Here is an 11657-nt window from a genome sequence, read left to right as displayed (position 1 = left end):
TGATCTAATCAAAACCTGTTCTTGTGAGTCACAACTAAAATTCTTCATTATATCATTGCAAAGTCGTTCAAAATCAGAGCCTGGCCAATAATACTCTACACAAAAAGACGGGAGCCCCCTGGTCTCATGTTGTCTGGATCTGGAGGATGATTATGGTTAAAAATGTTGTTTGATGAGTCTACTCTCTACGATGCTGTGCCGTAACTACTCCTGTGTGCTGCTACGGCAATTGCTGAAGATCCAGCGGGACCAAACTGTGATTGTGCTTGTAACAACTTAGCCTCAAGGGCCAGTGGTTGTTTCTTAATTGATATATCTTAGGGTGGTTCATGATCTGACGTCTATTTCAACTTTTTTTTTCATTTCAGTCGAGTATTTTCTAGCTATATCATTTCGAACCTGTAACAAAGAAACATAATTTATTAGTTATACAACTGGTATAAAACGGACACCAATTACACCTGGTACATAAAGTACGCAAGTCCATAGTAACACGTACCTTAGTGAAGAATGATCCATTGAGCTCAGGTGCTCTGTACCATCTTGTAGCTACATACTCCTGCATCGTCAGAAAAAAACGAAGCCAAAGGAAAGAGTCAAAACACACAAAGTTGGAGACAGTAACATAAACAGAACATAAGAGCATGTGCAATGGTGAGACCAACCCATGAATCCTTAGCATTTTTTTAATAATTTTTTTTTCTTTTTGGTGTTGTTTGAATAGTTAAGGATTCGAATCAAAATTGTTCGTCCAATGGTGATTCCGAAGATGGAGTCCTTAGGAATATTTTTTTTTAATTAAATTGAAATTTTATTAATTGTATAAGTTTTAAAACTATAAGTTTCATTTAATATGGTTTCTATAAGTGTGATAGAAGTTTAACAATATCTACGTTTGATACAAGTTTAAAAATGTTTACAGCCAATTCAAGCCAAATTCAAGTTTAACATACTAGCCTTAGCCGAAAACAACATAAGAGAAGCATATAAGATAAGAAACAAGATTACACTTGTGGCAACTTCGAGTTGTAGCAACAAGATTTTACAGTAGTACCAAAAGGAAAGAAAGGAAACAAGTTCTGATAGAGACGAAACAAACCGAAAGAGATAACTAGCTAGAGAGGAAACAAGTTTGGTAGAGAGGAAGATAAGAACTAAAAACTGGCAATTGATAATAAAACACGGAAAACTGGAAGCTTGCGAGAAAATGATCATAGTTAAATCTATATAGCGGTTAACAAGAACCGGAACCCCCTAACTCATCGGTTTCGTACTCTGGAGAGTTAGGATCGCACCCACGAGGAACATCAGGATCATGCAATAGCTTTTGAGAGCATAGTCGGCAAACACGTGACTAGATGGTCCATCAGCTTTATTGCCATACTCTCGTTGCAGCTCTCCTAGCTCGGGAAAATTCCTGACAGAACATCAACATACTAAATCACTAACCAGAAAAGTTTCTCCAAGTAGTGTTAGGCATGATACAGGAACAGTTGCGAGGAAGATAAGATGGATTAGAGATGTAATTAGAATATATAAGATGTCTCTATGCGTCATCCGCTCTTACATTAGTTAAAGGATCAAACGTTTTGATATAATCAGCAGCTGACAGTTTGAGAATCTGCAAGAGAGCACGAATACTTAATTAGAATCCACAGGTCGGGACAATTAAGAAAATACGAGAGTATGAGAAAAGTGATTTCATAACAGCTTTAAGAAATCAATTGTTCTAATTAATCAGTGTTTAGAGAGATTCTCAATAAAACATTAAAATAGCATGGACATTGTTTGTTCACAGGACAATTATAAAACACGAATTCATCGAGTACATAACATGCTTAACAAAAACAAGAGCCCCACATTTTGAGTTTACATGGGAAAAAAAAGGCTACAAGAAACCGCTACATCATATACCTCTTTAGCGTTGTTGTAGCTATTCCACTGAAACAGGTGGAGAAGGAAAGCTCTCTCATACTTCTCCGCTTGCCATTACAAGCAGCCTACAAAACGCAATAGACATCGTTATTACAAGCAGCCTATAAATTCGAACACTCAGTAAAACCCTAGATTCAAAATCAAATCCTTTGCATCCGCCCACCAGAGCTCGCTACTGTCACGAAATCGAGAACAGAGCTCGGTAACGGGAGGGGGACGAGAGCACGTGCCTGTAAGAGGATGGGAAGAGAGGAGCAGACGGGGAAGTAACGAGAGCGGGTGAACTTGGAGTTGAATTCGGCGAGAACGTCTTGGATCGGGCGGAGATCCGACTGGATCCGACAAGTTTGGTAGTACCAGTTTTCCGCCTAATCGTCGAGAGCTTCTTTTTTTTTCTGTCTCGGTCGAGAATGACCTAATTTTTTTCAACCCAGCCCAGCACAAACAGAACCCGTCCCACTCAAACGTTGCCACGTACACAAGGATCAGATCCTTAAACTCCTTCCGGACGGACCAATCCTTACCTAAATTAACATAATAACTATTATTATATTAAAAACTATCCTAAGGATTAATGCTAAGAGACAGTTATGGACCCCCGTTGCGGATGGTCTAACAGTTAAACAAACAAAAGGTGGGTACAAACCGTACTCCAAAATATCGTTGTAGGATTTTCATTAAACGACACTCTAATTGAAAGTCACAAACTTCCAACTTGCATTAGCCAGTATATTATTATTACCTTTAATCCTTCATGCTGAGTATGAGCGAGAGGCTCTATTTATCTACCATTACTGTTGCTAAGCAGTTTGCATGCTAAAGCTAAATGAAGGTAGTGACAAGCTAACGAATGGTTGACAAATATTTGCATTTTCATTTGCTGTTGAAAATATAAACAGTTTAGAAAGACGCAAGAACCAACTTGTAGATGTTGGAGATAAACTTGATAATAACTTGGTTGACAAGTTATCTAATTCCTAGTTTAATTATAAGTGTTAAATATATTATTTAGGAGTTGTCAAGTTAGGATATTTAGATTTCTATATCAGAAGATTCAATGTGTAACATAACTTGTTTTTGAGTTATTTTTCCTTAAGATAATAAGAGAGTTATTCATGATTGAGTTCTTGAGGTTTCTAAACTATATGTTGTATCAGAGCAACATGTTCCAGAGATATAAGCAAAAAGCATTTCTCACTGTTGAAGAAACAACCCATAAGAAAGTAATGAATCCGATCTTGAAGTTTAAGATCGTATACTTTTTACTTCAATGAACTACGCTTATAACAAATTCAAAGACTATGGAGCCAACAAGATAACCGAAACCATCACCGGTCACAACCCTGGATCAGACTGATCTAACCAAAACATGTTCTTGTGAGTTACAACTAAAAGTCTTCATTATATCATTGCAATCATGTATAACTATCTTATTATCTTAAGGAGACAACAATGTCACAAGATTCATGAGGAATGTTGACTGTCTTAGATACTTACTTTATACGACCAGACCAGATCTTTCTATGTGGAAAGATCCAAAGAGTCTCGAGAACCTACAATACATGCAACTTCTAGGATACCAATTGGTGGAGATAGTGATAGTAACCATAGAGTTGACCCGGATGATGGCGAGAGTGCGACAGGACAAAATTTATTATGTTGATAAAAGTCCAATTACGTGGGTGTTCGAGCAAACAAAAGACTGTTGAGTTATCGTCATGTGAAGCGGACAACATGGCAGGGATGGAAGCCATGAAACATGCCTTATATCACCTCATACCAGAGTGATGAGTATGATTTGATCGAGGTACAACGTATACCCGAGAGTGAACGGAGAATAGACATCTTGACAAAAGCACTTAGGAGATTGAAATACAAAGAGATGACATACTTGGTGGGAGTTCAAGATGTCACTCAAGTTAACATCAAGTTTAAAGAGGAGATACACTTAATAAATAACTAGGTTGACAAGTTATCTAATGCCTAGTTTGCTTATAAGAGTGTTAAATATATAATTTAGGAGTTATCTAAATAGTATATAAGTCCTGATGAGTTTAGGATATTTAGATCTCTATATAAGAAGCTGTCAATTTGTGATATAACTTATGGTTTAGAGATTGAGAGATTGTGAGCTTAAGGTTTTAAGTTATTTTTCCTTAAGATAATAAGAGAGTTATTCTTATTCATGATTGAGTTCTTGAGGTTTCTAACTATGGTAGACAAATCCGCAACACACGATAAATAGTGTTGTAAAGAAAACATATGTAATCAAAAGGAGAGGTACTAAAAAGTTAAACAAAATGGATACAAGACCATCTCCCACTTCTAAGCACTGTCTTGGGTGGCCTTCTATGTCTTCATTGGTTTTGTAATTAACACGAAATAATTAGTTTTGTGGATAGTTGATGAACCATTTAAGTTGTGGGCTACAGAAAAATCCTAAAATTTCAAGAAATTTAATTGTGGGCAATCACTATTTTATATGTGTTTTCAATTCCTAATCGCAATTACTCTAATTCAAACAAATTGTGTAATTAAATCAAATGATTAATTTGAGTGGATATTTTATAAATCACGTGTGTTCGTAGAGTTACCTTAAGAGAGATTGATCTTGTTTTTAGGTTGGTGACCCAGTTGAAATACATTACAATGAGTCACTGGAAAGAGGGTCGGTCATAGATGAGCTTGTTCACTATTGTAAAAAAAAGTGTTGAAAATAGTGATTATCATATTGGTTTGTTTGTTTTTTTTTTGAAACACAACATATTTCATTCATAAAACTTAGCCAACTAGAAAGATAAAATCAACATCTGAAAGTAGATGTGCGATCCTACTGGATACATTCAATACAAGGCAATAGAAAGATAGAGACACAAGCTTTGACAAGCCTGATAACAAGTCGAAAGAAAGTTCAAAGGTGCCACATACGAGTAAGCTCCAAGAGAGATTACATCGTCCTTCAAGTTCTTCAACGGGAATAGTCACCGTATATCGTGACGTTGAATGCTCCATAACCTCGATGCTCATCGAATCGAGTATTGTGTTGCCTTCCGGTCCCAAACGAACCATCACATAAGGCAACAAACGGTAAGGAAATCGACAATGATCATTGACTACATAGCCAAAGAAAGAGTGAAGAGGGATTTTGGTGGAAGTTGTCACTCCTACGAAGTGGAGGATGGTGAAAAGTGGTCTCTCATGGCCCCGACACGAGGAAGTTTGGCTAGCCTTTATTAAGAAAAGTGCTAAGGGACTACAATCTCCAAGCTTCGATAGACTCCAACTTACTGACCTAAATTTCTTGGTATTTGTTCTTGTTGGAGTTGAACTTTGATGGTGGGCTATGCTTGAACATTTTGGAAAACCTCCAAAGATTGCACCAAGGATTAGAGTATATCCTTATGATCCTAACATTTGTGGCTTCACCCAGACTGAAAGAGGATTGAGCTTGAAGATGGATTCCATGAAGACAATAACTGAGATCAGGCATAAAATTTTCGCAGCTTCAACATTACCGTGTTGGAGCCAAGAGGGTTTATCCGAAACAGAGTTGAGCCTCAGGTCAATGAAGTCTAACCAGCTTAAAGAGAATGAGCAATCGTCAGTGTGTACAGCTGCAGGAGGTATTCGCGGTGGGAGTCCCCAGCCGTCAAAACTTGCGTGCAGTGATAGAAGTGAAACCACACACACCGATGATCAGATCTGCATCTGAAATCAGGGCAATAGAACAAGGCAGAGAGGGAAAACAAGTGAGTACCTTGAACCCAACGATATGGCCGGAGAGATACAGTTTCAGTTCAAACCACCAGGATAAGTATGGATCCCCACACACAAGTAGTCAAAAGTAGATCTGAAACAGACGTAGTTAGTAGCGGCTGAAGAGGTTACACGTGAGAGAAAGGATCCAGAGGGCTTTGGCTTGGTAGCAGCGACGACGAGCGAAGCCATCCACGACGGAGAGAACCACAAAACCAAACGCCTCGAGAGATCCGTGAAGCAAAGTAGCATAAAAAGGAAAAACAGGAGAGAAGAGAGCAGAGCATGGCGAGAAGCAGCGACGCCGGCGAGCTGTGGAGCTGCCGGCGTCGGGAACCATATCTGATTTTAGGGCTTGGATAAGTGTGCCTGAGAGCGTCTCCTTTTCTATTGGTTTGTTTTAACCTAGTGATTTGTTAGTGACTTACCCTCCACACTACCCAAAAAATGTTTCTCTTTCATCTGGTGATGAAACACATTTTCAACTTTACCTAAAACAAATTAATTTTGATTTTCACCCTCCAAAACCATGACCAAACAGCGATTTTGATTCTCCAAACCTCACAATATGGTTTTGATGATGAATCTTAAACCCCCAATTTTTTTTAAGTTGAAAATTTAGTATAAGATTTTTTTTAATGTGTCAAGCTTTTTTGTGCATCATAAATCAATTTCTTTTATTGGATCAGATATAGGATAATCATCATCTAATAAGTAAAAGGGGAATACGCTCAGCGCTCAGACGTCCACGTCGGATGAAATAATCAGCCAATCCCGTTGCATCTTTCTTCCACATCTGTGCTTCGTTGGGCTTCATTACGATGGACTTCGTTATGTTTTTATTTTTGTTATGTACCTGGCCCATAAGCCCATAAGCTTGGCCAAACGGAGAACACCGTATCGAGCCTCCACAAACCCTAGCCTTATTTCTCTTGCGCAGACCGCATCGTGCCTCGACGAACCTCGACGAACCCTAATCATTCTCCCTTGCGCAGACAAATATCTCATCCCTTTCGTCCTTCCCACTTCTTCCCTTTATCGGTTTCGTCTGTTCATTCACTCCTTCATAAAATCCTCATTAACCTCCATTAATGGATCCCTTTCGCATCCCTCACTCTGATTTCTTTTATAACCCCGATCATTCCACCAGTTTGATTCCCCGCAAAACTATCTTCTCTCCCGATGAATTCCAACAGCAAAACTCCGCATCCGGCGATCTTATCTCCAAGAAACCTAACGGGAAGGACGCTGTCTCCTCCGCCGCACCGGTCAAACCCTCCGCCGCATCGATGAAACCTCCCCGCGGCGATGAAAATCTCCGCCGCACCGACGATCCCCTCCGTCGCATCGATGAAACCTATTGGCCAATCCGGTGTCTCCGGTGATTCCTCTTCGACAAAACGTAACGGCAAGGCCGTTGTCTGCTCCGATGTCCCCTCCGACAACAGCGATCGCGTCGTGTTCTTCAAAGATGTGACGTTTGGACCACAAGAAGACGAGTTAAGATTTCGTCTGATCCATTTTTGGGAGGCAAAACACGCATTCTCGAAGATACTTATGGGTCTAGAGATGCTTCTGGTCGACGCAGAGGTTTGTTCCGACATCTTCTCTCTTTTTTTTTTTATTGTTTATGTTGCGACACAGATTACTAACAATCTTGATTTGTTCGTTCTAAACAGGGCACTGTGATTCAGGGATTCATCCCACCATCAAGGATGGACACTTATCTACGACACATGAAGCCCGGTTCCACCTACAGACTTACCAATTTTTTTGGTTCTAAGACCAAGAAGGTGTACCGGGTTGCTGATCCAGACGTGACCATTGCGTTCTCATGGAAGTCTGTCCTCTCCGATCTCACAGACACTTCGACTTGGTTTCCTGAAGACCGTTTTCGTTTCCATGGTTATGAACAGTTCGAAGCGGCCTGTGACCTCAAAGGGGATCTGTATGGTAAGATCTCTTATATTTTATGATCTGTGCTCAGTCTATCTGTTTATGTTGATCAGATATCTCTTGATTGTTTATTAAGTTATGTTTTTATCGCAGATTTTATTGGTCATATCAAATTGGTGAATGAGCAGGCTCTTAACGAGAGTTTTGTGCTTGATGAAGTTGAGATAGCTTCTGATCGGCGAATTTTGGTTCATGTTCAGACACATGAGTGAGGCATCTAAGTTTTATGCTCTAGACATATACTTCTTTGTTTAATAAATGTGTTCTCTTCGATGCAGTGGTCCTGTGATGAAGCTCTACATATGGGACAAGGTAGCAACAGCCTTTTGCGAGAAGTTTATATCGCTTGGAAAACCTCCGAGTGTTATCATGGTGACAACTGTGAATCCTAAGCGATTAGGAGGTTCGTATTATCTAACGATTGTTGTGGTACATAGATGTTAGTAAGTTGCGTGGGAATCACAGTAGTATTAGGTGTTGAGAAGGGCTGTTTTATGGCTAGATTGTTTGATTAATTTGTTATTTTTTGGGTATGGAAATTGGTTATGCTACAGGTGCTTTGTCTCTGTCATCCCTATCATCTTCACGGGTTTTTTTTGATACGGATGTTCATCAAACCAGGGAGTATCTGGCTTGGTATGTATTCATCTTTATATTTGCACCGTTTACGTTAATCTACCGACTGTGTTGCTTATTTTATTTTTGAACATTTCTAGGCTTGAATCAAACTCGGAAGTTGCTAATAGAGTTAATGCTGAGATTGTCACCAAGGCTGAGACAGCTACAATAGGTGAGCTACTCACTTACATGAAGCAGGAAGGAGCGAAGGTACGACATCTCATGCTTTCATACTTGCATTGGAATTAGATTTGTTATTGAGTATCTTCACTGTTGTAATATTATAGGTTGCTTGGTTCGAGTGTACGGCCACCATTGATGATGTTGTGCGTGGCTCAGCTTGGTACTACATTGCTTGTGGTGGATGCAAGACTAAAGCTACTAAAGGACCTACCACGCTTATGTGTAGGAAGTGTGGAAAGACTGAGATTACTGGTGCTGCAGAGTAAGAATTGTAATTATATTTTTTGTGTCATATACACCACCAACGTCCATTATTAATGTGCATTTGAAACAGGTATCTCAGCAAGCTATCTGTCTATGACAACAATGATCATGCGAGCTTTGTACTTCTCGGTGACGCTGGGTTTGAGTTAACTGGGAAGAAAGCATCTGTATTGGTTGAGAGTTACTATGAGGTAATCACATACCTGTCCATCGTTCAATTTTTGGTTGTGTTCTAACAATTTTTTAAATTTATATAGGCTAATGAGGGATCAGGAGATGATCATGTAGTCCCGGTGCCTCAAGTCCTTATTGACACCATCGGACAGAAACGCACGTTCGTTATCAAGATATCAAAGCACAACTTGGAAGGCAAGACTCAAGCTTTGACTGTCACCAAGGTACTCCCTCTCGAGGTTCCAGCACTTGGATACGATTTAGCCGCCGACGTGGTTGTCTCTCCTACTGCAGATGAGGGGGTGAAAAGAGGTGCTGATATGATTGTGTCAGATGATGCTAAGCGTGCAAAAAGTGGCTGATATGTTTTGTGTACTTGGGTTGTGTTTGAAGAACGACTATCTATTTGTTCTTTTGCTTCTGGTTTTGTTTTTTCTTTGTTGAAATATTATGATTTGGTTTGTTTGCTTCAGTTTTTGTGTTGACATTATTTATATATCGTATTTTCTATTTGGATAATTTTTGCTTCGTTGGTTCATTTGTTTATGTTGAGGTTTGACCTTTTTTAAGTTGCTAAAATTTATACAGTATTTTTATTTTTAGTAATAATTATGTTGTTTATTTTAAAATAGTAAGGGACAAATAAAAACTTGAAAAAATTATTTTACTTTTATATATTTCTTCCATATATATTTATAAAATTATCTCTTATTTGTATGTAATAAAAATTAGGGAACTGAGATAATTGAATCTTTATACATGATTTATAGTAAACTTTAGAGTAGACTTTCTCTATTATAACATATATGATTTAAAAAATAAGAAAGGTACAAATTCTCTTATTTAATTATTTGATATTAAAACTACGAATACTACGTAAGTAATCATCATTACACTATGATTATTTGCCGAACACAAAAAATATTGGTGCCAGGGGTCGAACCATGAATAATGAGCATATACAAAGGATGCTCTACCACCGGGCTAAATACACACTTCGGGAATCTGATCAAGACAAAAAAACATTTACTTTACAGTTTTTTGGCAGGAACTCAATTTATTAATTAGTGATACTCTTTTTAAAATAAGTTTCATTAAATAACGGAAAACAATATGTTCCTTTAGAAAATATTTATATATGTTTAATTATATATATATATATATATATATAATTGAAAGGACATAGAGTACGTGTTAATAGAGTCACCAGATCATTCTTGCGTCATTAATCATGCGAAGGGAAAGGCATCGGTTACTTATCTTTTGTGTTTTTATATTTATTGACGTGCTCCCCAAGAAAAATTAGTCACATAATTGGCTAAAACCAAGTGCTTAATTTTCTGGATATTTACTAAGGTTTAGGAAATTTCTTAATACATATTAAATATAATGATTTTTGTATAAACCCGGGCAAAATCTCTAGTTATTTTAAAAAGGCAGTTTCAACTGCTAATCGGTGAAACCACACACAAAAGAAAACACACGTCTTGTCTTCTCTGCGAGTCAAAGAACAGAGGACAACATATCCCTCATACATTCTGCAGGATTCATTCTGTTGATTGCCATATAGAATGTTAAAAACGTTTTTAACCTTATTTTCACTATTTACTAAATTTATGCTATGTGTTTTTATTTATTCAAATTCGTTAAGCTTATCAGTATATGAGGAGGTGGAGAAGATCACTCTTGCTCTTTCTATCAATATCGACTCAACACTTTTCTTTCAAGATGAAAATGGTTTTTAAAAGTGCCATTTTTCCACTTTCAAAGTGCCATTTTGGTTTGAGAAGAAGAGGTTCACTGGGATTCTCTCAATTGAGAATGGTTAAGAAACCATTCTCATTTTCAGCTCAACCTCTTGTCTTCTCCAAAGCAGAGAAACTCTGATGAAGAATCTACGGAAGAAGAAGATGCTGAACTTGACGCGTGGGCATAAAAAAAATGGTTAGTTTTAATCCTTCTCTAAACAGCAGCCGAGATGATAAGAGAAGAAGTTGCAAAGAAGAAGAAGAAGCAGATATATATGACTTTTCTGTGCACTAATTATGTCAGATTTTCAACTACTAAGCTCAGATCTCTTATGCAGAGAAAAGTTGGAAGGACTATTTGGAATCTCTTGGTCACGGTCTTATGTATTTTTTTCTAGGAAGTTATATATATGCTTACAGCCTTACTTTACCCAATATTTATAATTTGATACATTTACCTCCTATCCCTAGATTTCTCTTCCTAATATGTCTTGTCAAGGCCTTCATGCACGTACCATAAAGGAAAATTATGACAAGATCAGTGAAAAGAGAAAGCTTACACCTGTTGAGGTAATAGTTACTGATATATTTACAGTTGTATTGAAAAATACAGCTTATACTCGGATATTTTCTTATTAAGAACTATTGGTTTACCTATATATTTGCAGGGTATTAGTTTACCAATGCATTTGATTGGAAAATTTTGAATTATTGATTGTTTGACTCTAATTCGACCTCTAAACCAAGAGTAAGTAACATCTGTTTTAAGAGTTTGCCATCTGGCAAAAGACCAAGAGACAAAAAAAAGAATAAAATTGTTCACATAACTCTAGTGCTTTCTACGATCGTGGAACAGTAGCACATTAAATGCCAAATCGTGGTCGAATTATGTTGAACATGGCAAACACTATGATTGGATCTATGATGTGTGGACCTTGCAACAGAATATATGTTTTGTTAACATTTCTTTGTAAATATTCTAGTTCATGAAGACTTTTTTTTATTAAGTGTTGTGAGAAGGGT

General features: G+C 37.7%; 1 protein-coding gene and 2 long non-coding RNA genes across 3 annotated transcripts; 1 reads left to right on the top strand and 2 right to left on the bottom strand.

The window, feature by feature from the left end:
* Positions 1 to 965: 965 nt before the first annotated feature.
* Positions 966 to 2451, bottom strand: LOC117127544. The gene is made up of 2 exons (XR_004450550.1): positions 1915 to 2451; positions 966 to 1621 (listed from the first exon to the last, which is right to left on the bottom strand). It is a non-coding gene; the product is annotated as an uncharacterized LOC117127544 (long non-coding RNA).
* A 2197-nt stretch (positions 2452 to 4648) lies between these two features.
* Positions 4649 to 6140, bottom strand: LOC108869260. Its single transcript, XR_004450432.1, has 2 exons — positions 5693 to 6140; positions 4649 to 5590 (listed from the first exon to the last, which is right to left on the bottom strand). It is a non-coding gene; the product is annotated as an uncharacterized LOC108869260 (long non-coding RNA).
* An 859-nt stretch (positions 6141 to 6999) lies between these two features.
* On the top strand, positions 7000 to 11634 carry LOC117127421. Its single transcript, XM_033277754.1, has 9 exons — positions 7000 to 7281; positions 7371 to 7644; positions 7741 to 7855; positions 7926 to 8050; positions 8202 to 8283; positions 8364 to 8475; positions 8553 to 8710; positions 8783 to 8903; positions 8970 to 11634. The coding sequence occupies exons 1-9, from the start codon at positions 7000 to 7002 to the stop codon at positions 9246 to 9248; spliced, it is 1548 nt and encodes a 515-aa protein (XP_033133645.1). The 3' UTR covers positions 9249 to 11634.
* The last annotated feature ends 23 nt before the right edge of the window (positions 11635 to 11657 follow it).

This window comes from Brassica rapa, chromosome A08 (genome assembly GCF_000309985.2).
Source record: "Brassica rapa cultivar Chiifu-401-42 chromosome A08, CAAS_Brap_v3.01, whole genome shotgun sequence".
Lineage (NCBI taxonomy): Eukaryota > Viridiplantae > Streptophyta > Magnoliopsida > Brassicales > Brassicaceae > Brassica > Brassica rapa.
The sequence above is the reverse complement of the archived record's forward strand: the minus strand, read 5'-3'. Positions and strand labels throughout refer to the sequence as shown.